Here is a 26,729-nt window from a genome sequence, read left to right as displayed (position 1 = left end):
AAAAAAATACAAGTTCACATCGTTGCTTTATATAATTTGCTTGTGACAATTACTACATAACAAACAAAAGTCTTAATATTTAGTGAAATTTTAATTAGAGCTTGTCAAAAAATTGTTTACACTACAAAAAGAAAGGGGATCTGTGTCAAACAAAATTTAGTAAGAGATGCCCAATTTGGTAGGCAGAAGAGCCTGGTGGTGTAAAATATGTATCATGGATAACCTCGTTGCAGATGCTTTTGTGTTGGCATAAGCTGGAGACAAAGAAATAAACTTGAGCAACAAATCAAGACAGAAGCCACATGAATAACATTGACCAAAGCGTGAGGGAGATGGAAGCCACAGCATAAGTCCATAGCATAATCATAGAGCTTTCACCCTGACCACTCTGAAATAATTGAGTCATTGTACCTGCCAAAGCTCGTTCCATTAACTTAAGGATACTCGAAACCAATTAGTGAAGAATGCTCCCACAGGGAACCCAAAATTTTCATTTTTATGGCATATTTCCATGAGTTCAGCAATAAGTTTCTTTCAACACATGGTGATGTAAATTTGACTATAGTTTAAAGCTGTTCCAATCAGGATGGCAGCTAGCTAGTCCACAGTGATTGAAGAGGTTCAAGAACAAGAACAGGGGCCAACCTAGGGGGGTTGTCCCATTGAAAATCCTCATTTTTTTCAATTAAAAAACAAAGGTGAAATTACGCTTTGTCAACAGATATTTTTCTAAGCTAATAAAATAATTATAAATGTTTGATATAATACTTGAAAAAACTCTCAAAATTATTTTAAAAAATTCAAACAAATTCATATTCTTCTATTTCATTCAATCAAACTCTTATATTTTTATTTTGGATTAAACAAGACCGTATGACAAATGATTGATTAGTTATCTCATAAGTCAATGCTTCTCATTTTATACTCAAATGACACTGACCTGACATTGACATGAACAAGGCCGGCCCTTGGGTAAAGCCACTTAAGCAAGAGCTTTAGGCCCCCAATTTGGAGAGGCCTTATAATTTTATAATATAATTTATTATATTAAAAATATATAAAAATAAAAAATAATTAATAAAATTACATGTTTTCTCATTTTTTTAATTATGTGTCTAATAAATCTCAATTTTTTATCACTTTCTAATTTCTAAAATACTATATTATTTCCAATCAACTAACGGTCGTATATATTTAATCATCTCCAACAACTATTTTTTTCTCACTTATTTCTCTTATTTCCAATCAACATATTGAATGATTTCTAACAACTATTTTTTCTCCTATATATAAACCAATTATTTCTTTTTCAATGTATAATATCTATTTTTGAATTCTTCTTTTCTCATTTACTCTTTTTTCCTTCTTCCTGTAACTTCAATTTTTCTCCAAAAAATATACAAGAAGTTCATTATGTTATTATTTTCATAAAGCCGAAAACCTCATTTGTAGTTTGCAATAAGCATTCAACCATTAAATACTATTGTTCTAATATTTACAAACTTTTTATTTTAATTTTTAATTTATATTATATTGTTATATTGTCTTTATTTTATGTTATAGTTGATTTATTTGAATAAAAAATTTTGATTGTTGATTTTGTATTAGCCATTTAAAAAATATAAAAATTTTGTATCTCAAAAAGTTAGAAGAATAAAAATTTAATAATTTTTTTAATTTTAATAAAAGAATGCCTTATTGAATATTTTGCTTTAAGCCTTTAAACTTATTAAGCCGCCCCTGGACATGAATAGTAAAAATATCATATAATTATATTATTATGTTATATCAAAATACCACATAACATTGACATGTTAACATGTCATGTCAATGTTACATGATATGAAATAATAAATGATATTTTGATTAACAATAATTAGTCAACTATTAGTTATAAACACTTATTTAACTTAGAATAAATTACAAAAGCTTCATTAAATATAATAAAAAATAGCTCATTTGAATTTTCTTAAATAATTTAAAGACTCTTTTAATATGCCTACAATTTTAAATCATTAAATTTTTATAGAAATTAATTATACATTTTAACTTTTCGTAAAAATGTATTTTCTATGCCTCTTTTAGTTAGTAATTAGATTTTTTTTTTTTTTACATTGAGACTTCAACTTTTTATTCAATTCTTTCTATATCGAATATGAATATGAATAACATTTGAAATTAAATATTTTTATTCCATTTAAGAAAGTTATACACTATTATCCAATTATCCTATAATTGTACTTAATTAATTAAGTATTCTTGGTTTGTTTAGTAAATCATTTTGATTATTTATATAAAGTATAAACCAAATAAATTTTATTTTGCCCCCCAAACAGATATTTTTGCTTGGCCCCTGGGCGAAATAGTAAATGCGATAGTAGTGAGTCATCATACCTACACTCATTGCAGGTGGAACAGCATACTGAAGCATAAGAACAAACCGATATAAGGAATCTGATCCAACCATGCCAAAATGGTGTGCAGCTTTAACAACGCCGATCCCCGACAGAGGCAAGAATATGTTTCTCACTGCTACAATCCCTATAATCACCAACATGCTCACCTCTGATCTTTTTAGACCTGCAACAGCATTAATCTCATAAATTTTCTTTATCTGCTGAAATGTTTCGGTTTCTTTTAACAATTCCAGAGGGCAGCAAGAAATACCAAGTATATAGAAACAGGAAATTAACCACCTTTAAGAAGGTTTGCCCCCATTATCAAGGTCATACATGGAATGGCTGCCTCCCTGCAAGTCAGATACATTTCTATATAATCTTTTGTAGTAGGAAAGGTAAGACTGCTTATATATATATGCATGTGAAGTTCGATCATCAGAATCCAAAAGGGATGAATAGGACATACGCTATCAAAGATACAGAAGTATCAATTACATGAAGAGGAGCATTGTCACCAATTAGTACTTTTCGGATTGGAGAGATTGTCCCAATGATAAACCCAACAACCTGAAAGGGAAAAGGGATAAAGAAAATTCATGATGAGATATTAAATGTGCAGGGATACAGATGCAGCAGATGTTGTAAACGTGGTGCATACCGCTGCAATTGCTGATGGTGCAAACACCCTCTTCAGGTCGATCTTCCCCATAATAATCTTGATGCTCTCAACAGTCTTCTTCACAACTGACATCTATTCAAATACGTCCATAAGATTGACAACTAACAGAATGCATGCTGTTGGGTCAATTCCTGAGAAAGTCCCGGTAGAAATTAAAAAGAAACAACAGAGAAGTAAAAGAAAAGGGGACATCTTGTTATGCTGCTATGGTGCCAACAAGTCTGGACCAATAGTTGCAAATGAAGAAGCTTAATTAAACATGATTTTCTCTTTCTGTTCTACATATTATGTACTTATAAGAGAAAATGGGACTGGGGAGAGAAGACTGTTAAGTCATTGGTCCATTATTTTATCGTTTTCCCAATGCGAGACAGAACTTACGAATGGACAACCTATTAAAATGGACTCACGTCGTCACCTCAACATGAAGATAGAACCAAAAGAAGTGAATATGGTTGCGGTAACCTGTTTGAGTTCAAGAGTCAAAGCCGATTTCATACCTCATGCTAACAGACGATGAAACTCTCAGTACAACCTACATTTATACTACAATGAAACCATGTTTCACGAGCAGCCATAACAATTAGTCATTATCGAGTAACAGCATTACTATTTTGGACCAAGCCAACAAGTTTTCCATTAATCTGTATTGTTAACATCACAACAGATTCTGCAGGATATTAAAAAGAAATCTGAGTAAAAGATTGCAACTTAATCTGTAAATAGAAACAGGATAAACCTTTATTCTTTTATCAGAGTTGGTTAGAGGCAGTACACCTTGCCCTGAGTAGTCTTCAGAATTACTGCAATCCCTTGACGGTAGTAATGCTTCCGTGCAACTGTCTGGAAATGATTGAGGGGCCCCTTCCGAAGAGTTTTGTTCCATGCTCTTACTAGCATAAGCATACACAAAAGGATATGCATATGACCATATAAAAATGGCTCCTACCTGTAGATGCATGGTACGAAAAAAATAAAAACAAAAGAAACAATTAAGACATAACTATGCACTGATAGAGCCTAGTCAAAAATATTTTAAATGTATAAATATTTTATAGAAAAGAATCACATGGCACTACATTCGGAAGGCAGATGATTATACACTTGATGTAGAAAATGGGGCAAACAGCTTACTAATCTACATTAGAGAACTTCTTAAACTTTGAATATATAGATCAGAATCAGAGACCACACCGCCATAGATAGTGAAGCATAAGCCTCTGCATATGTGGAGCAAGAATCTCCAAATGGAGTATTTGACTCTGTGCACACAGCTGGAACAATAATGAGAAGCAAGTTTCCCAAGTTTCCTGTGCACATCATAAATTTCCCCAAACCAAAAAATAAAGGGAAAAGGAAAAATATATTATTAGATTGACAATAGCAGTAACACAACAATTGATAGAAACATAAGGATCTTTTTATTATAATGGAAGGGAAAGTTTGGAACAAAAGGAAAACCTGCAGAACAACAACCAATGACCATTCCTCGAAGGTGTTCGGGAGTTTTAGTGATTTTTATGAGAATCCAACCAAGTGCTGAGCCAATAATGAATGTTAGAAAAATATTCACTGGCATGAACCACCTACAAGAAATGAGAAACAGAATCAACGACTAACATGATTTAGCCAGAGATGCAAAGAGAGCAAGTAAGCAGCAGAAGCAGAAAAGAATGGAATGGAACTGACATGGTAACCAAACTTTCCAAAGTGACAGTCTCTGCCAAGTTGCTGACCACAAGCGAAGGACCAAACAGATAGAATACAATCTATACATCAGAAAATGATAATTGGTAAAATACTTTATCAAAAAAAGAAGGTATAATATCTGAACTTAAATAAGTCATCTAGGAAGGAAGTGATTTATGCATTAGTCAAATGTGAAGACATCTAGTAAAGGTTCTGGAAATTGATAATCAAATAAATGATTGTGCATTGAAGCAACATCATGTCCGGACTCTACCCATCATTTATTTTTTATCATGATAATAGTCATAAAAGAGAATTATACAACATATATTTTATGAACTCTCACTTGTCAAGCAAGCAGCATAAAGGATGCTTATGGGGTTAATTAATCAAATTCTATTGTCAGTATATTAAAATGAAATCCCACTGATAAGATCGAAGAACCAACTTTTATATCAATTGAAGGCAATTGAATCAATCCAAACATACAATAAAAGATGATGGTAATCAGCTGACTACTGATATAAAGGTTTTTCAACATTATATTATGGATAGTAGTAAAAGGGGAGAGAGGGGTGTATTACTTTGTTCAAGTAGTTCCTTGCCTCTGGCCCCAAGAGATTTATGCCATCCGTAGCAAGAAACAAGCCAACACCAGTTACCAATAATACTTTTAGAACTGGCATCACTGCCACAACAAACAGATCCAGAAATCCCATTGCCGAACTTTGCTGTGAAACTTGACAGGGAGTCTCAATACTTCGAGCAGCAAAACAGATTCTAACAAGAACTTGTTAGCCAGAATAAATAAATATATAAATAACATATGAAGAAGCACTTGCCAGAAATAAGATTGACTAGGAGGAAAAGTCTCCAACGAATATTATTCTATTCAGAAAGATCCATTAGGTTCGCCAATTTTACTAAATATCCTGATTTGTGGCTTATAAGTAAAAGGGTCCAGTGACAGAAAAGGAAAAAATGAGCATTCAAAACAGACCATCTAAAACGTCTAGAATAAGAAACTGTTTGGGTGTTGATAGACTCACTTCTCTAAAATGTAGAATGGCCATTCCCTTGATATAAATATGGATAAGAAAGATTATTCAGAATGGCCATTCCATTTCCTTTGATGTTTAATATATACATTCTTGGAAAGTTCTATCCAAATATATTATTACTTTAGTAATATTTCTTTTAAAGGATTGGCAAACTTGAAGGTCTCTCAGATCCCAAATACCGTATTCTTCACATATCAAGTTTCATGTTTTTTTGGAAGGTGTAATCCAATTTAAAAGTAAAAATGTACCTATCCTATTCTATCCAGGACTAAATCACAACAGCAAACTCTTACATTGTCATATGCTTTTTATTATGAAGATCCCAAACTGTAAACCATGACAAAGATGAAATGCAGCCATCAATAGAACAAAGAAGTTTGGCTTGTAAATTAAAATCTTCCTCACTAAAGAGCAAGTTAAGAGAAGCAGGGTGAAGAATGTATTCACCTGTTATAGGAAGTAAACACACCCTCTGACAGCTTTGATCAAGCTCAAACTCAAGCTAATCTTAATGTGCACATCCAGGAACCAAGAAATTTCTCAACTCTTTTCTCTTCTTCCTCTTTTTATGGTATGAACTCACTGAAGAAAGAAGATATCACCATGAACTGGAACATGCAAACTATTTGGACACGCAACCGCGGAAGCGCAGATATTCTTAGTTGGACGTTTGACTTATGGTTTGTAGCTGGAAGAGGACAAGAACACATGAGAAGCATAAGTTGACAATTGCAGCTGTCATTCTCTAGTTCCAGTCAGAAGAGGATAGGACAATATGATGCATGTATATTCCTTTTATTTCATGTTGAATATCTACCTTTATTTTTTCCAATCAAACGTGACAAAATTTGATCAATTAAGAAATAGTCATCATTCCAAGGAATAGAGGGGAAAAAAATTGACAAAACTAAAGGTAGACATCGTAAATCCTAGTTGGCGAGGCTTCCTCGCAGGTATGACCAATAAAAGCCAAATGAGTGGTATATAATCAGCAAAGAGATTAAGCCAAAGCTGTCAAATCTATAGAAAGAGAAACATATAAAAGGAGAAAAACAAATCCCAGACGCATACAACTCATCCAACTGTATGTAGACTGTATAAGATGGCTTCTAACCTTTAAGTTTGGTAAGTCTTCCCTTAGTTGTTGGCATTGAATGACGGATGAAAAAGGAAGACATTTCAAAATTTATTTAATGCCAAGAGTAAGCCACCAACTTTTGCTTTTGAAACTGTCTTCATCAAGATTAAATCATTGCAGCAGTCCACCGCTCAAACAAACTTAAACTTGTGTGAGTTATAGGCGGCGCCCGAACTGATTTGATCCCAGGAACAAATTCAATCCGTTCCAAACATGAAACCCAATAACAATCCAATAATATAATAGTTTAATTTAAATTTAAATTCATCCAAATCGAGATCATTCAAACTTGAATTCAAAATAATTCAAAAATAAAGTAATTTGATATCCGACTTAATCCGATTTAACTTAATTCAAAATCTAAAATGATTCAACTGAAATTTATCCTAAAATAATCCAGACATGCTTATATAACCAAAATTTTCAATAAATAAAGTTAATTATTTAACATATTCATTTCTTTTGTTGAATAATCACCTAGTTGAAATATATATATATATATATGTTAAAAATAAATACAAAAACATGTATAGAGATTAAATAAATTAAAAACTTTATTAACATAAAAAAGAATTGGATAGCAAGATTATTCAATTTTTGGAAAGGGATACATATAACAAAATAAATTAGACTGTCAAACTTTTAATTATTAGTTGAATTTCATCCTAATAAATATTTCTTGCTTTTAATTGTTTTACAGCGGCATCATTTGAATTCCATTCTAATAAAATATCTCTTATTTTTCTTTTTTGCATGATTCTTGACATAACTAATTTTATATTGAAATGAACTTTTATATTTTAAATTTCTTATGCTCACATTATATATGAAAGTTTTGTCGCTTAATGATCATGTTAAAAAGGTGAGAGGACAGCTTATTATCTATATACAAGTCCTTCATAATATTATAAAAACAAAAAAAAATATTAATTAAGAAGTAACTATCTATTTTATTTATTAATAAGATCAGACTTTCATGGCTTTTCAACAAAAAAAAAAAAGATCAGACTTTCATGCATTTATTAATCAAATTTAATATTTTATTGATTGTAAAAAAAAAATTCCTTTAATATAATAATTTTCTATTAAAATATAAAATTTTCTTTTAAATGTTATTAATATTCAAAGGTTTAATCTTAAGCAATTATGAATTATCAAATCAATCCGTAAAGTCTATACTTGAAAATAAGTTAGTAAAATGTTATCTAAAAGCGAGATTGATATAACTAATGATTTTTATAAGCAAAATATATTAGAAGATAAACAAAAAGAGTACCAATTTTAATTTTCTCAAAATCTAAATCATTTTAACTCATAATTATTCCAACATTAAAATAACTTGTATTCAGAATGACCTAAATTTGAAATAATCTTATCCATAATGACTCGAATTTCAAAATGATATATATAGTAGTTTGTAGGAGTGAGTAAAATCAAATCAGACCAATTATCTATTCAAACCAAATGCAATTTGGTGAAGATGATTTGATCTAATTCGTCCAATTAGTCAATTGGTTCAAAATATTTGGTCTAATTAATTTTTTGGTCACACTCAAAAAACCAAACTAATTATATATATTATATTAATAATATTTTTATATAGATTAAGAAGAATTGATAATAAACTTAATTAATAGTATATTTAAAATATATTAGTTTATTATATTTACGTATACAAAATCATAATCATAGTAATTTAATATTAACTATATATATTTATTTATTTATAAACATGTATTAATATGAAATTACAAGTTATATATTTTAAATGATATAACTTATCTATTAATATTATAATATATAATAGTAAATATCCTACATATTAATATATTATAATTATTACACTTTAGTAATGTTTCATAATACAAAATGTTATAAATATATATATATATATATATAATTGTATAAATATATTATATATACATATATTTAATTTATACATAAGTATTACTATAACTTATAATAAACTTTATTTATATGATTACGATTAATAATTTTATATTAGTTATCACCTTAATTTTTATGTTTAGATTATTTGTATATTTTATAATTATGGATGAAATTTTTAAGTTTTAATATTATAATTTAAAAAAATAATAAAATTTTGATCCATTAGTTCAAAACCGAACTAATTATATGTTTAGTTGGTTTGGTCTTCCTTTATGTTTAATCGATTTTTCAAAAATATTTGGTCCATTTGATTCTTTGTCACGACCCGAAACTCCCATCGGGCCCGTGACAACCGCCGCGACGTCCCGATAAGCACTTATTACCCCGAATGCCGATCGAAACCCCGCAAGGCTTAGCATCAACTTCCGCATCTCCCCGGTAAGCGACAGTTATTAAATCTCGCATTTCAAGAAATCATAAGTTGTTTCCAACTCAAAACAATAAAAATATTATTTTCTAGCCACTGGGGCATTTTCGTCATTTTTTTTTTGAAATTTCGAAATCCGAAAAAATGTAATATGTAAGTGGAAACACATATTTCATGATTTAAATTAAATTTTGAAGTCTAAAACATTCGTTTAAAGTAAAATTATAGCTATTTGAATATAATAAAAATATTAAATAAAATATTCTATTTTCTTAAAACACNATTATATATATGCATATATTTAATTTATACATAAGAATTATTACAACTTAAAATAGACTTTATTAATATAATTACACTTAAAAACTTTGTTAGTTATCACCTTAGTTTTTATAACATATTATTTATAATTAGTTATTATTTTTACAAACTTTGATATAAAACTTAAAATATTATAATATATAATTCCTATAACTTATAATAAATTTTATTTATGTGATTACACTTAATAACTTTATTAGTTATCACCTTAGTTTTTATAACATATTGTTCATAATTAGTTATTATTTATACAAACTTTGATATGAAATATTATAGCATTATAGTTTTATTTTTTGGATGTTAATTTTTTTATCTTTAACTTTTTGTTATATTGAATCTTGAATGTTAATTTGATGGTTTATGTAAAAATATATAATTATATAAGTGAAGGAACAAATGTATTTTTTTTCTTATGTTTAGATTATTTGTATATTTTATAATTATGGATGAAGTTTATAAGTTTTAATATTTTAATTTGTAAAAAAAAATGATAAAATTTTGATCTATTAGTCCAAAACTAAACTGACCAAACCAACTCTATGTTTGATCAGTTTGATCTTCTTTTATATTTGGTCGGTTTTGATTAGTTTTTTAAAAATATTTGATCAATTTGGTTCTTAAATATGACGGATCAAACTACTCAATCCACCCGTTTACTCACCTTTAATAATTGAAACCCAACTTAACTCAATTTAAAATGACTTAAAATTCGAGTGACCCAATAAAAGAAACAACTCCAACTTGAAAATGACTAGACATGAATATCGTATAACCCAATAATATCTGTGACTCGAAAATGACCCAATCCGATACCAACTTGGCCAGTACCTGTAATTTGACTTGAGTATGTTGTTTTTTTCAAATAAATTGAATGAGATTTAATCTGATTAGGTTTCTACTATACAAAAGAACAACCAGTATAACTAGTGAAAACATAAATGACATTGTTAGCACTTGTGGACCCAATCTAACCAGCTAATTGGGCCTTACGCCAAATTTATAAGAATCCACAGCTACTTACCTACTCATAAACAAATTTAATAAATGATAGAAATAAATAGTTGTGGGAGAGGATCCTCTCCATTACCAAAAATTAATGGTGTAAAATACACAATCTCTCTTAAGGTTTAATAGAAGCTACAGGTATATTCATTAGTTTAAAAAGTATCCTCTCTTCTCTCTTAAAAGGTTATGATATTAATTACTAAATTAACTTTAAATAAAAAGACAAACATACTCTTTGTCTTTTTTCATTTATTTTATTTCATTTTTTAACAAAAAATTAGAAGATTTAGATAGAGAAATTTGATTATTTTTAGGATCATCTTTAATTACTATCAAATTAAATTTTAGTTAAGTTATATTCTAATTCAATTAAATATTAAATATTTTAAAATTATATTTAATTCAATTATTCATTATCTTTGAGAATTATCTTTAGTGAAATCAATTAATTACCAATAATTTGAAACAAAAAAGGTATAGTGTTAAAGAATTTATTAAAATGGGGAAAATGCGAAAAGGATGGAGCGAGAAAGAAGTATTAAAATGAAAAAAAATGAGGGTATCTGTATTATCTAAAGTAAGCTTTGAACAAATATTAGTTTGACTAGTGGAATCTTAGTATCAGTTACTTTTTCAAGAGACAAAAAGAGTGTTTTGAAACTTAGGTAAGCTTATCTTCAATAAAACTTCATGAATCACAATTACTCTTGTCAATTGAATTAATATAACTTAATATATTTAATACATAACTGTATATAATTTAACATAATTAAAATTTAATTTGAAAGTAATCAAAGATCATTTTAAAACTATTTAAATCTTACAATCCTATAACTTGTAACTAATTAAATCTTAAAATTTTGTAATTAAAAATAAAACTCCTTGGGAAAAAGAAAAACGAGATAAAAAATAAAAGAAAAAGAAATAAAGTATGAAGTGAAAAAATAAATAAAAGGGTATATATTCTTATCCTTTCATTTAGAATTAACTTAGTAATTAACAATATTGCCTTTTTCAGTGAATAAAAGAGTATTATCCAAATTATGGGGTAAGTGAAATTTCCACCAAACCTCAATTACGTCACTAGACATTTTTCCTCATTTACTTTTTTCAGTGAATTGTTGCTTTATAGTAAGGGAGACACTTCTTCTGTTCAGTTACTTTTTGATGCCTTTGGAAAGTTTTCTAGAGCATTTGGGCGCAAGTTGAATCCTCAAAAAAGTTGTGTGTTTTTGGCCAGGGGCATGTTATGAAGATAAAATTGAAATTTTGCAAACAACATGCTGTGAACTTGGTACTTTACCAATTAAATATTTGGGAGTACCACTTTTTGCTAGGAAGTTAACTGTTCAACAATGTCAACATTTGATTCAGAGAATTGTTGCTAGAGTTAAGTCATGGACTTCTAGATTTGTTTCGTATGGGGAAAAGTATAGTTAATTTTATCAATTATTTTCAATTTACAAACTTTTTGGAGCTACATTTTCTTGCTACTTAAGGAGATAGTGTCTAAAATTGAAGCTATTTGTAAATCTGTTTAATGGAATGTAGATCCTTTGGTGCGGAAAAAAGCCCTTAGTTGCTTGGTCTCACCTGTGCAAAGCAGAGAACAAGGATGGTTTGAAGACATGTCATGTATTTAAGTGGAATACTATTGTTGTTTTAAAGCACTATTGGTGTTTGAGTGTTGAAAAGGAGAAATTTTGGATTAAATGGTTACATGAGTATCATTTCAAAGGAAGGCCTATTTCTATGATTTTTGGAGTGAAAAATCTTGGGTCATGAGGAAAGTTTTGAGTAATGGACATAAATACAAATTAAGATGAATTTGGTAACTATGTAACAAGTGGCAAATTCAACATAAGGAAAGCTTACTTTAAGGTTATGTAGGGCATTCTAGTGTGGGTTGGAGAAGACTTGTTTGGTGCTCACTTTGCATCCCCAACCATAGATTTATTGCTTGGATTATTGTGCAAGATAGGTAGCTAACTAAATAGACTAGTTCGATATCATGTTGTGCTTCATGGTCTTTGTGAGTTATGTAAACAAGCTGATGAAAATAGGTGGCACCTTTTCTTCGAGTGCAGTCATGCTAAGGATGTTTGGCAGGCCGTGTATAGTTGGTTCGACTTCAAAGATTTCCAATTAGTTAGCATCTTGAATTTGATTGGATTTACAATAGAAAGGGGAAACATGCGAAATCTGAAGTGCTTTGAGTTGCATTTGTGACTACCTCTTCTTACTTAATGGAGAAATAGAAACAAATTTGTTTTTGAGCAAAGAGTCTCTCTACTCAAATTACTGCGAGAGCTATTATTCTGTAGATTCACATGAAAAGTGCTGCTGCTAAAAAGCTATTAAAGACTATGTTAGTACTTATCTTAATAGATTCATGTAATCCTTTGCATAGTCGGAGGGTGGTTATGTCCCCCCAAAATTTTAAAATTATTTATTCATTACATATATATATATATTTAATCAAGAGTGAAAGATAGTATATTTATTAGGGTCATTGCCTCCCAAATAAGTATTATATATTTTTTAATTTTTTAATTTTTTAAAATAACTTTTTATTTAATAATTTATATAAATAAAAAATAATAAAATGATACCATAAATCCTACTCAATTTTATCCTAATTCTTAAGTTTCTCTACACTTTTTTCTCTCTTCTCTTTCCCTTTCTCTTCTCTTTTATCTTTTTATTTTTTACTTTTTAAAAAACAATTGATGAAATTTCATTACTTGATAGATGTGTACAAAACCTACCTCATTTTGATAATATTGCAACCCAAACATATAAGATGTGTCTCTAATATGAAATAAGTTGCGTATAATGAAGCAGTCTACCAGTAGAAATAACTAAAGTTTAGAGCCATTTCCTTTTGAAACACATGGGTCCTACACAAACTCCATGTAAAGCTCTCTAGTTTACAGAAAATCTCAACAGGTATTGGTTGCCGCCCTTACTAGACAGACTTCGCTATACCTATGCATCAATATCGAAAGAAAATTAATTCATTTCTCTGATCTTGATTTATCAACTATCATAGAGAATCTCTATCAATTTTCAAACCAATAACTTAATGCATAAATACAAGTCTTGATGGGTTGCACATGTTATGAAACTGAAGTTAACAAGCATTCTCTTTTTATTTTTATTTTAATCTCTTCTTTATAACTCACTACTAAAACACATTTAATTTTTCAAACATCAAGCACAACTTTTCAAAAAATCTATTATAAATCTTTTTTTTCTTGTTTTTTTTTTAATTTATATGTTATATAAAATTATTATGTATTATGAATTTTTTACTTATTGATTAAATTTAATATATTAATTTTAAAAAATTTTAACTTTTGTTCCTCATCGTCTTTACCCTTCCAACAAAAGTTGACTAACTTCAGTCTTGATCTCTTGAACTTTGTTTGCTAGAATTATTCGTTATGGTGCGTAGCCTGGTGTGTTGTTGTTGGATTTTCTTTGTGTGGGCTTTTTACCTAGGGTGGTATGTACTTTGCGATATCTAATTTACGAATCAATGACTTATTTATAAATTGATAAACCCCACACGTGAATTTACTTAAAACCCATATCTTATGGAAAGGACCATAAATATTTGAAATGAAAAAAAATGAGGATAAGTAACATGTGACCGTGACAGCAAAATCCATGACTAGCTGCGGTTGATAGTACTGCTGTCATCGGCCTATAAATTACACGTGGAATTTTATATCACCATTAATTTGCCGCTAAAAAACATTATATTAAATGTAAGTTAAAATACCTAAAATGTCTGCATTAAGGCGTTTTCTTCAATTTAGTCTTCTTACTCGAAATTATAATATTTTAATTTTTTAATTTTAAAAATTATTTTAATTTAATTTTTTTAATATTTTTTATTTAAATTAATTGTTACAGTGTTAATGCTAACGTTGATATGGCGTTGACATAGCACTTTTATTATTCAAAACAAGATGTGCTCTTGTTAAGGTTTAAATTCAAGATTTCTAACAAGTATGCTAAAGCCTTTACCATCACACCCAAACTTTTACTCGTGATTATAATTTGCTTGTGTTTTATTTTTTTTTCTCTTTTTATTTCTTTTTTTTCTTTTCTCAAAGTTATGTCTTTTTGAAATATTTTATATTTTTAAAATTTTTAGATGTGACATTACTATATTACCATATAAAAGTGAAATGATAGTGCCACGTCAACATTTGAACTCAAAATGTGACGTGGCAATGTCATGTCACTTTTTGTGATGGCGTGGTAATGTCACGTTAGTATGAGATGTCACGTTAGCTTTAATGATAGTATCTTAGTTGTAAATTTAAATAAATAATGTTAGAGAGATTAAATTAAAATAATTTTTAAAAATTAAGAATTAAAATATTATAATTTTGAGTAAAAGAAATAATCTTAATACGGGATTTTTCAAGCATTTTGACTATTAAATGCACTAATGATTGCGTATTAAATAATTGTCCATCTGTGTCGTGTAATAAGAAAGCAACAAAATAAAATTACGATTATTACGCTAAAACTAAATAAACAAACAAAAATAATAGAAGAGAGGAAAAGAAAACTGAAAGTCACGCAATCTGTCTGAATATAAAATGAAAGTGATGCGAGGAATACAAGCCTGGTACTATTAACCAGAGAAATCTCTCTGAAATCTGAATCCAGAAGGAATAAAACCAACGCAGAAAATCTCTTCCACTTTCTTTCAGTTACTTGCTCTTGCTCTCTTCTTCAGCTTTCTTTTTCTTGAGTGTGGTTTTGAAGGGAAAAAAAAGATGAACTCAAATCACTTACTTCTTGAAGAACCTATGAGAATGGCTTCCATTCTTGAGCCATCTAAGCCTGTAAGTTTTTTGTTTTTTCTTGACAATACCCAGAAAACAAAAAACACATTTTCTTTCTTGTAAAGTTGATTTGTTTTTAAAGTTTTATTTTTTGGGGTGTTAATTTATTAAGCTTCTGATTTTTGGGTACATAGTAAAATAATGAGAAATCAAGGAACAAATAGTTCTGGTACTGAGTATATTTGAAGAAAAGCACTTTTTTGTTTAATGTGACTGACGTTGCTTATATTTTGGTATGAATGTATTTTGCAGACTTTCTTTCCTGCAATGACCAAAATTGTGGGGACACTCGGTCCAAAATCACGAAGTGTGGAGATAATTTCTGGCTGTCTCAAGGCTGGAATGTCTGGTATTGCCTTTTTTTCTCTTATGTTAGCCTTAAATGATCATAGTTTGAAATGCAATTTTACTTGATCTTGGTTCATTTGCGTAGAAAAGTTGTTTCTCTCCATTTACCTGTGTCAGATATTTGCATCAGGCTTTTCCAAAAAGAAAAGATATTTGCATCAGGCTCAGTTGATTGGAGAATTTAGTTTGGCTGATATTCAAATGGTGAACGTATAGTGTATAAAGCAGTTTCTGGATGCAATCATGCATGTGCATAGAGAAGAAAAGAGACAATGAATATATGTCCTTGTATATTTAACAAAGCGTGTGAAATTCAGAACTGGGCATTTGTGGATTTTAAAGTCCTTGTATATTTAACAGAGTGTTTGAAAATCAGAATTGGGCATTTGTGGATTTTAAATCTTTTGAGGTGATTGTGTTTTGTTTTTAGTGGCAAGGTTCGATTTTTCATGGGGTGATACTGAATTTCACCAAGAGACATTGGAAAATCTGAAGATAGCTGTTAAGAGTACTAAGAAGCTCTGTGCTGTAAGTGTCCTTTTTTCTTTGGTTCAAAACTGTCATTTTATTTGTTGTACTATTATTTTACACCATTAAAGTCCTTCCCCTGATATGTATAGACAATGGTTTATCCAAGGCTTAATGAGATCTTCCTTTTGGTTTCATTTTTCTTGATAATTCTCATGCTCCAAAGACCTAGAAATATTACAAGGTTGTACCCTTTTATTTCAGATTATGCTAGACACTGGGGGTCCAGAATTGCAAGTAGTTAATAGAACAGAGCACCCCATTTCCCTTGAGGAAGATACGAAGGTCGTCCTCACCCCAGATCAAGATAAACAAGCTACTTCAAATCTGCTACCAATTAATTTTCATGGGCTGTCTAAGGTGAGAAACATTTTTATAAATTTTCTTGGACTCTCTCTAGTCTGATATTTGTCTTGGTTCTTCTTGTATCTTCTTTATCTTTTACTTGAATATCTTATAAATGGATATGAAGGAAAATTTTGATGGTTTTACTAAAACTTGTGCATTGTTGTTTTTTAGTGTTTTAATTGTCAATTTTATTTATGGATGGTTTCAGTTTGACATTTTTCTGATATTCTTCTTACATTTCTAAGTATTCTAGATGTGATTAGGTTTCAAAAGGAATAATTGAGTGGTTTTGAGTGTCAAATGTACAGGAACTAGTTTAACATAATGGTTTGACCAAGTGAAGAATCTTTATGAAGAGCATTTGGGTGAACTCTTTTGCTTGCCGTCGCATTCTTTCTAGTTCCATGCACTCTTCTTGTCTCTACAGGTTTTATGTTAATAAAGGGGATTTTCATGTTCGTTATGTACTCCTGACATACTAGTTAGATGAATTTCTAAATCCACTTTGTAGAAAAGGGGACTTTATTAACTTCCATATACTTCTTCTTTGTCTTCTGATCTCTCTCTGTGTCCTCTCTTACCCCAAAATTTATCATGAAAGAAAGTAGTGTGGCAATTATTCCATCCTAGCCACATTTGTTGGTTCTGTTGTCATATTTGAAGTTTCATTTGGTCCTTGCAGGCAGTCAAGAAGGGCGATACTATCTTTATTGGCCAATACCTGTTTACTGGAAATGAAACTACTTCTGTGTGGTTAGAGGTAAGGCAATGTTAAAGGGATGGGGGCTCATTGGCTCAGTTATCAAGTCAATCTGAGTAAAACATTTCTGACCAGACATAATATGGACATAAATTTCTTGACTATTGACACTTCATTAGAGCTGGACACAGGTTACTTGGCTTTCTCATATCCTTCTAGTTGAACTGAGGTTGATCTCATGCAAGAAAGCCAGTTACTAATAAGGAAAAATATATTGCCTGTGGGATGGGAAGTGGGAGGGGTATGAACAGCAAAGGGCTACTAATGCAGCGCTTGTCTCACTGTTCAGGTTGATGAGTTGAGTGGTGAAGATGTCGTTTGTCTAATCAAGAATTCTGCTACCTTGTCTGGGCCGTTGTATACTTTGCATGTCTCTCAAATTCGTATTGATATGCCCACTTTAACAGATAAGGATAAAGAGGTAATTGCCTATATCTATCTGGTGCTTGTTTACTTTTATCTGATGATTTTCTATCATTCCATTAATCTTGTGAGAGAGGTAGTGTTTATTATACTTGAAATGTTGCTCAAGGAGAACCTACAGTAGGAAAAATATCTGCAAATCTCTTTTCTTGAAGTTATCCCTTCCAGCAGTTACGATCCATTTTGATGATGGACCTAGATTATGTAGCATTATTAATGGATTCTGTGAATAATTCATTGTATCTTATAATTCACTTAAGTTACAAACCACACTCACTTTAAATAGACATAAACATTTTGTCATCACAAGATTGTTTTGTCCAACTATACAAAAAAGGATTCCCTTGATATATCTGCTTTCTAGGTATATGTTTAAATTTTTTTAAATGCATTCATGATGTTTTATTGATTAATATCAGGTTATAAGCACCTGGGGTGTTCGTAACAATATAGACTTCCTTTCTTTGTCTTATACCCGACATGCAGAAGATGTTCGCCATGTAAGGACTTTCCTGCTTGGATATTGTTTTGCTATTTCAGCTTATCCCTTTGCATCTTCGTCATCCTTATTTATTTAAATTCCAACACAATGTTAAGAGCTCACAGTTATGAATCTTTTCACTTTCCTACTTATATTCAACATTGCTGTGTGCAGGCTCGTGATTTTCTTTCTAAACTGGGTGACCTAAACCAGACTCAAATTTTGGCCAAGATTGAAAATATAGAGGTCTGATGTGTAAACATGCAATTTTTTACACTCTTTTGATTGGTATTCGAGACTTCGTTTTGATTTCAAATATGAATCTTGTCTTTTTATCATAACCACTTGTAGGGGCTTACTCATTTTGATGAGATCTTACAAGAAGCAGATGGAATCATCCTTTCTCGGGGAAACTTGGGGATAGATCTTCCACCAGAGAAGGTTATCTTTGTTTCTGATTATAATAATAATTATCACAATGTTAACATATTTGGTGATCATGCTTTGTATACATTCTTGCTTGCAACTTTTCATACATTTAAATTCAGTATCTTGGTATTCTTCCATTTGGAGTTTACAGGTGTTTCTATTTCAAAAAGCTGCTGTTTACAAGTGCAACATGGTGGGAAAGCCTGCAGTGGTCACTCGTGTTGTGGACAGTATGACAGACAACCTAAGACCTACTCGTGCTGAAGCAACTGATGTTGCAAATGCAGTGTTAGATGGTAAATTGTATTTCTCTGACACATAATGCTTCTTTTTCCTTCTGTGTGTCAAAAGTTTTGGTGGAATCTCCTAATTATGGTATTACTCTTTCCCCATCTCCTTTAGCCTTATTTAATAAATAACTTCTGGTATGCATTCAAGTATAGTTGGAATCAGGTTTTTGGAATTTTATTTTTCGTCTACTTTGTTGTTTCAGGGAGTGATGCAATTATTCTAGGTGCTGAGACCTTGCGGGGTTTATACCCTGTTGAGACTGTTTCTACAGTTGGGAAAATTTGTGCAGAGGTGAGTTTATGCTGTGGATGTTTCTCTTGTTTCCGGCATGTTAAATGTGTTTATCTTGTTCGCACTGCATATTTTCTGTTGAATGCCCTTGTTTATATTCATTTCATCCCTTTATTTTAATATAACATAGTGGCTTCATCTTCTTTCTGACTCATTCATCTCTTTTATCAATGCACTATACAAACCATATTAGGCAATGTATGGAAAATTTTGTGCCCTGTTCTCTCCTTGTATACACACATATGCATATTCTATACCTCTTACTTTGTTGGTATTCTCTTCTGGTTATGTTTGGCATGAAGCACTCATGTTTGGTTGTGAACAAGTATGTAAGAGTAGACTTGTTAATATGGGCCAGCTGGGTCTAGGCCCTTGTGGGCTGAAAAAATATGAGTTGGGCCGGGCCAACTCATTTTTTATATAGGCTATGAAATCCCAACCCAGCCCACCCCTTGCTAGCCCATGGGCCAGGCTGAGTCAGCTCATTTTTTTTCAAAAAAAAATTATTTTTACTCCCTATCAATAAAAGTATCCCATGATTTAATCCATCAATTGAATAATAAAAACATGTTACAAACAAATAAATTACATCAAACATAGATAAGCAAATATATTACATCAAACATAAATAAAATTTCAATCCTTAATACAATTACACAAACTACAATCTCATCAACATAAGTATAAAATCAAATATTTATAAACTTCAAGACTAATTTATGTTCATCTCAATCTTCATCCTCAATAAAAACATTTGAGTCTTGTTTGGACAGCAATGATGTCTCAAAGTCTGAATCAGTATCATCTAATATTCATTACCATAAAAGAAAAAGATATAGTGAGTTTCAATTTTAACTAAAATTATTAATTTAACATGTAAATATTAAAGACATTGAAATATATAAAATAAATTAAACAATACCATTGGTAGTTAAGGACAAGCCACGCAATTAATTTTTCGTGCAAACAAGCATCTGAACATTTTCATGGCAGAGGGAACTTCTAAACTTGGTGACAACATGACCACCAATACTAAAAGTAGACTCTAATGCTACCATAGTAATTGGAATGCTCAATACATCTCGTGCCATAATAGAAAGATCAGGAAAGTGCTTAGCATTGTTCTTCCAATAATTAAGCACATCCAAGTCTTTAAACACTTCATAATTAAGCTTTGCCTCATCTAAATAAATATCCAACTCAGACTTTCCAGCAGTAGAAATTGTTTCATTTTGAAACATTTTGAACTTTTACAATTTTTAAATACATAGACAAAAAAAAATTTATCAAAACATAAATAAAGTAACATAAATTCTCATGTAATAGGATGAAGGAAAGACATAAACTTGCACTAAAGATCTCTGATCCCTTGAGTTTAGTTCCCTCTTCGGCTTGCATAGGCAAATTACCCATTGAGTGAGAAGATGTACTTGATGCATGAGTGTTGCTTGCATATTCTTTAAAGAGATCGTACAACTTTGTCTTCACATTTTCTAACTTTTCATGACAAGTAGAAGCATCAATCTTAGAATAGCAAAATTTTAAAAAATCAAGCTTCATCCTTGGGTCAAGAATAGCTCCAAATGCAAGCGTTACATTATAATTTATCCAATGCTTATCAAATTTCATTTTCATCCTTTGAGACATCTTTGATAACCTTATCTTCATTATGCAAATTCTCGTTTAAAATCGATTCAATTTTCCTAACTTGTATAAAATACAAGTTGGAAGTTGGATAAGATGAACCAGATATCAAGTTTGTGGTATCATAAAATGGCTCCAAGAATTCACAAATTATCATTGCTGACCTTATTCTTCATTAGATGGATTATATTTATAAGTTCTATCAACAAATTGAAGGCTAGCAAAAGCTTTTTGATATTTGATTGCACTTTCAAGCATCAAATGTGTTGAATTTCATCTAGTTGACACATTTAAATGCAACTCAACGCTTGCATCAATACCAACGTGTTGAACACATTCTTGAAACTTTTTCATCCTCCCATCCGATGCCTTTACATATTTCACATTCTCTCTAATTTTAAACAATGCTTCATTGACTACTTTCAAGCCCTCTTGAACAATAAGATTTAATATATGAGTACAACAATGCGCATGAAAAAATTCACCATCACAAATCAAGCTACTTTGTAAATGAAGATGGCCTTTTACATGTTATCATTAGCAAAAGCATTATCTAAAGTAAGAGAGAAAACTTTTTTATTTGTTTCTCATTCTTTCAAACAATCAAATACAATAGCAGCTAATTCAACTTCAGTGTGTGGAGGAGGCATACGACAAAAGTTGAGTAACTTGCTACATAACTTTCAATTTTCATTGACAAAATAAATAGTCAAATAAATATAGCCCTCAGAAGTAGATGCTGTCCATACATTAGAAGTTAAACAAATTCCATTAGGTATTTTGGCCATGACTTGTTTGAGTTTCTCTTTCTCTTTCAAATGAATTCTTTGGACATCAGATACAACAGTGTTTCTAGAATGCATCACCACATCTGGATTTACAAGCTTAGCCCAAGCTCTAATCTTATTATATTCAACAAAAGCATAAGGCAAGTCATGCTTAATTATGGCTTCAGCAAGCATGTCACGTGAAATTCTAGGATCAAATTTTCGAGCCTTTACTTTCCCTTCATAATCCATAAGCATTTGATGTGGATTAAAATATAAAATGAATTTACAAGTGTCAATGTGACGATGCAAATGTGAAGTGCCATAATTAGAGCCACCAGGTTTAGGGCTAATCTTATACTCCGTTTTACAGCCGTTACAAGTTGCCCTTTCTACTCCATCTTGCTTTTTGCCTATTTTAGTGAAATAATTCCAAACATTTGAAGTTTTTTTTTGGCCTTCTTACTTAATTGTTCCGATTCAGATATATGAGATTGGAGGAAATTTCATCTACATTCAAAATGTTCACATCATCATCCAAATTTATACAGTTTTCAATTGATTGATCCATCACAATCACATTCAAATAACATAAATATGAATAAAAAATGTTAAAAATTTACACCAACAAATAACAATATTTATTTTGGTTAACAAATAACAATAATAAATGTTAAATATTTACACCAACAATCACCGGCAATTTTACCTTACATAATTCAATAAGTTTTTGCCTTTCAAGGCAATACATTGAATCCACAATTTCATTTTTGTTTCTTTTTGAAGTACAAGTTCATTCCAATAGGTAGCTTCTAATCTATAAGTTTATCCTAATTACAATAGATCTCATCCCTCAAAGAGAAGAACAAAATAATTTCTTCTAATGTTATAGAATTACCGACAAGCCACCAAAACCTCTCTTTATAACAACATCAATTCCTGTCAACGGATCATGTAATATCAAACCCAATCTTCCCTTCTGCTTTTTAGTTATTCATCTAATCATCTTGCCAGTGCCAAGTCAAGCAATTAAATATGCCATGAAACATCAATTCAAATCTCAAAACACAAAAAGTGATACTTTTAGACTTCATTTTTCACTAACACAGTAACACTAACACACAGCAAAACAAAGATAAAATAGCAATAAAATGAAACAATCGAGAAAAGTTAAGAAAAGCTGATCGGAAGTTTACCGGGGCTGCCGGAGGAGAGATGCTAACCTAGCCCTGATGAGAGAAGCAAATCTAACTCAGATTTGAGGATATATGTCACCGGTGGAGGTGAGGATCTATGTCGCTGGCAGAGGTGAGGATATATGTTGCAGGTGAAGGTGAGGAGGAACCGATTGAAAGCCATAAAGCTGCCGCCGTCCAGCAAATCAAAGGAGTTAGAAGGTGCGATTGGAGCTCTGGAGAAAAGGAAGGTGTGATGCGTAGATGCCGATGGCCGGATGGGGAGTGATCGAGTGAGAAGTGAAACCGAGAAGGCAAGAAGCCGAGAATTGAGAGTGAGAAACTAAGAACTGAGAAAGCAACTGCTTAGGGAGTTAGGGTGAAACCGACAAACCATGAACTCAGAAGGGGTTAGCAGCACTTAGCTTGGCTAAGTTAGCCAGTTAGGGACTTAGGGTCCTTGACTCCTTGGGCAGTTGGGCCCTTGGCTAGTTGGCTGCTCCTTACACAGTAAGGTGACCTTACTACCTTAGGGACTTAGGACTTAGCCACCGCCCACCAGCCCACCACTTAGCCTTAGGCAGTTAAGTTAGGTTTAAATTTAATTTTTTTTCTTTTGGCCCACAGGGCTGGCCCGCACCAACTTGGGTCAGGCCCTTAATCAAACGGGCTAGCCCATTTAGGGTCGGTTTTAATATGAGCCTAAATATTTATGACCCAACTCACCCCATTTTAATAAAATATGGGCCAGCCCAATGGACAAGGCCCATTTTTACAGGTCTATGTAAGAGTACAATGGTTTGAATTCACCCTTCTATCAGCTCATTACTGACCTTTGTTCTTAACATTGCCCCTGCAAGTTCTCAACTGCTCAAGCTATTAAATGGAAAGATGGGAAAAGAATCAATGCTTTATAGAAACTTCTTTGAGTGGTAGTGATAATGCAAATTCTTTATTATAAATGTTACAAAGCAAAATTATTACTTCCATGTTTCTTACTGTGAATTTTTAGTACATTATTCCACCATGTTGCCAGCTTGGCATTCTTATTTAATTAAATTGCTTTCTGCAGGCAGAAAAAGTATTTAATCAAGATTTGTATTTCAAGAAAACTGTCAAATATGTTGGGGAACCAATGACTCATCTGGAATCCATTGCGTCCTCAGCGGTAATGATGTTTGATATTTCCTCCTTTAAACTGTTTCCATTTGTGTCTTTCTGATCATTTGCCATTTTACACATTACTGCCTTGTGAAATTGGTTTTCTAACTAAAGTGTGTTTGGAAGTTAAATTCCCAAGTTTCCTCAGGAGCATAATTGAATTTAATATACTGCAGGTGCGTGCGGCCATCAAAGTGAAAGCCTCTGCAATTATTTGCTTCACTTCATCTGGAAGAGCTGCCAGGTTTTTGTTTACTATTTTGTCTCTGCATTTGTTTGTGAGTATGTATGTGTGCATGTGCTGTTATTCTCTATAATGGATGTGAATGCTTGTGGCTGGAATTTCAACCATGTATATCCGTCAATGTTTAAACTTATATTTTTGCTGATTCATTGTTAGATTAACTATAAGTTTAAAAGCTTCTGTATTATTGCAGGCTGATTGCAAAGTACAGGCCAACCATGCCTGTGATTTCTGTTGTTATCCCTCGGCTAAAGACAAATCAACTGCGGTGGACTTTCTCTGGTGCTTTTGAGGTATGCTTTAATCAGGGCTCCCATGTGAATGAGTTTGTTTCACCAGGTTATATGAGATATTTGAATTACCTAACTAGGTGCAGAGGAGTTCAAAGAAAATTTCTTCTCTCCGCTCTTCCAGAGACTTGTTGCCATGCTGCTCTGTTGAATGCTTTTATGATAATTCAAATAAATGAAGCAACACTCTTCAAGCTATTTGCAAAATTACCTTCTAATATTTGACATATCTGTATATAATGATTGTTCCAAAGAAAAGAAATAAACCAAAATACCAATAGTATAAATTGCATATTTTCTTTGAAGCAATTTGGTTTATTTGTTCATAATATGCAACACTCTATCTGCTTATGTGTTCAGCCTTCTTCCTCCACTGATGAACTGTTTATTTTATCTTGAATATGTGTTATAGTAATCCTTACTCTAAATAGCTGGTTATTAGTTGAAAACTTGAAATCAAAACTTTTTTATGACTATTTCTTTTCTTGGATGCTTGTGGCAGGCAAGGCAATCCCTCATTGTCAGAGGCCTTTTCCCCATGCTGGCAGACCCTCGACATCCAGTAAGATTCATTTTATGCTTCGTAGATTTTCTGCTAAGGACGGAAATAGTAATGATGATCTTATTAGTTACATAGAACACCATCAACTAGCCTGTGTTTACAAGTTTCTGAATTTGGTCCTCCTGGCTGTGATATTCTGATGCTTGCGTTGTCCGTCATTCATAATTAACCATTCCTTTTAAGTAGTATTGATATTGCTCAGAATCTATTTAATACTGAGAACTCACTTTCTGTGAAAATTAATCTTTGACCCATCAGTCTGTTCAGTGTTCACAACTCTGGTAGGCGTGCCGTAGGAGGCATTCAGAACACATTGGTGCCAGAAATTAATTGTTTCTTTACACTAAGAATGCTGCTGCATTTGCACTGCTTGAGATTTCCACTGTTGAAGCATAACTTTTTTCAAGTGTTTAGAATGAGAAATCACATGAAGAAAAGCTGTATTTCTTTCTTCAAGACATCTCTTGAGACTTTGGGTATAGTCCTCCATGATCCTTTCAACCCTCCATCCCCCTCCTTTCTTCCATAACCTCTCTCCTGCCTTATGTTGACTGGTCTGAAATCTTTTTTTTTCTTTGGGAAGATGCCAGTTTGAGTCATGCTTGCTTCTTTATTTTTTACAAAAGGGTAAAACAATTAAGTGTATTTCACTTTTAGGGATATAATTGATTGGGTTCCATTTGTTTCAAATGCTGCTCACTGGAATAATATAATATAGCAATAGTATTCATGTTAATCTCATAAAGCTCTTATTACCTTCTTAGTAGTTAGAAGAACAAATGTGTACATACTTGGTTTTGCAGGCGGAGTCGAAAAATTCCACAAATGAATCGGTTTTAAAGGTTGCTCTAGATCACGGAAAAGCTTCAGGTGTTATAAAGCCACATGACCGAGTCGTTGTTTGCCAGAAGCTTGGTGATGCATCAGTGGTGAAGATCCTTGAACTTGAAGATTAGTATCAATTTTGCATCTGATGTTCATCAGAAGTTTTACAGTTTAGCAAGTCCATGATCCAAGGAAAGCATAAAAAGACATGTATAGCATAAAACAGTATGCTTGACATACTGACTTGCCTTCTATAAATCATATATGAGGTAGCTATCATGAAGATGCTCAGTCAGCAAACACAATGAGTGTGCCATTCTCAGTTGTGTAAGTCTCACCTACTCTTTTATAACTTTGAACATGAGGTTATGAGGTTTTTAAGGTTAAAAAGTCTCAAGTACTAGTTACGGGGCTGCTGCTTATCGGTTATGAAAGGAACTTGATGTTTAGTTTACTTTTTACTTGAACCTATTTTTTTTATCTCAAACCCAAATTAAGTATTCTTCAATTTTTTTAAAAATTAATTGAATCAAAATAAATAAATGTAATACAAATTATTAGTTTATTAATATTTAATAACTCTAAAGTATCTTTTAGAATCTCTATTGCTTACTATTATATTTTTACAAATAATAAAAACAAATATTTTTTCTTTTTTAAAAATATTTTAAAAATTTTTTATTTG

The 26,729-nt window shown here is 31.3% G+C and overlaps 2 protein-coding genes across 5 annotated transcripts; one reads left to right on the top strand and one right to left on the bottom strand.

The window, feature by feature from the left end:
- On the bottom strand, positions 1–6,414 carry LOC18586613 (protein PIN-LIKES 3). Of its 4 annotated transcripts, none has more exons than XM_018129683.1 (11): positions 6,276–6,414; positions 5,352–5,547; positions 4,768–4,847; positions 4,540–4,664; positions 4,273–4,388; positions 3,818–4,027; positions 3,058–3,150; positions 2,866–2,966; positions 2,697–2,749; positions 2,395–2,580; positions 1–411 (listed from the first exon to the last, which is right to left on the bottom strand). In XM_018129683.1, exons 2-11 carry the CDS (start codon positions 5,484–5,486, stop codon positions 287–289), a joined length of 1,224 nt encoding a protein of 407 aa, XP_017985172.1. In that variant the 5' UTR covers positions 5,487–5,547; positions 6,276–6,414; the 3' UTR covers positions 1–286. The 4 variants fall into 4 exon arrangements, with proteins under 4 accessions (XP_017985172.1, XP_017985173.1, XP_017985174.1 ...); XM_018129684.1 differs by having other exon boundaries at positions 5,352–5,526; XM_018129685.1 differs by having other exon boundaries at positions 5,352–5,530; positions 6,277–6,414.
- Positions 15,220–26,511, top strand: LOC18586612 (pyruvate kinase 1, cytosolic). The gene is made up of 16 exons (XM_007010095.2): positions 15,220–15,477; positions 15,730–15,826; positions 16,256–16,353; positions 16,558–16,713; positions 17,384–17,461; positions 17,751–17,882; positions 18,304–18,384; positions 18,540–18,611; positions 18,717–18,806; positions 18,946–19,090; positions 19,288–19,376; positions 24,035–24,130; positions 24,300–24,367; positions 24,561–24,660; positions 25,160–25,219; positions 26,023–26,511. The coding sequence occupies exons 1-16, from the start codon at positions 15,409–15,411 to the stop codon at positions 26,173–26,175; spliced, it is 1,584 nt and encodes a 527-aa protein (XP_007010157.1). The 5' UTR covers positions 15,220–15,408; the 3' UTR covers positions 26,176–26,511.

Source organism: Theobroma cacao, chromosome 10 (assembly GCF_000208745.1).
Source record: "Theobroma cacao cultivar B97-61/B2 chromosome 10, Criollo_cocoa_genome_V2, whole genome shotgun sequence".
NCBI lineage: Eukaryota > Viridiplantae > Streptophyta > Magnoliopsida > Malvales > Malvaceae > Theobroma > Theobroma cacao.
This window is presented reverse-complemented; position numbering and strand designations above follow the sequence as displayed.

Excerpts from the sequence above, each read along its gene's own strand:
- LOC18586613 (XM_018129682.1), bottom strand. Across the intron at positions 4,665-4,767 it reads TTGGAAAGTTTGGTTACCAT|GTGGTTCATGCCAGTGAATA; the intron begins GTCAGTTCCATT and ends CATTTCTTGTAG. Across the intron at positions 412-2,394 it reads TCCACCTGCAATGAGTGTAG|GTACAATGACTCAATTATTT; the intron begins GTATGATGACTC and ends GAGCTTTGGCAG.
- LOC18586612 (XM_007010095.2), top strand. The coding sequence starts at position 15,409 with ATGAACTCAAATCACTTACTTCTTGAAGAACCTATGAGAATGGCTTCC. Across the intron at positions 18,385-18,539 it reads ATGCAGAAGATGTTCGCCAT|GCTCGTGATTTTCTTTCTAA; the intron begins GTAAGGACTTTC and ends TGCTGTGTGCAG. Across the intron at positions 24,131-24,299 it reads AATCCATTGCGTCCTCAGCG|GTGCGTGCGGCCATCAAAGT; the intron begins GTAATGATGTTT and ends AATATACTGCAG.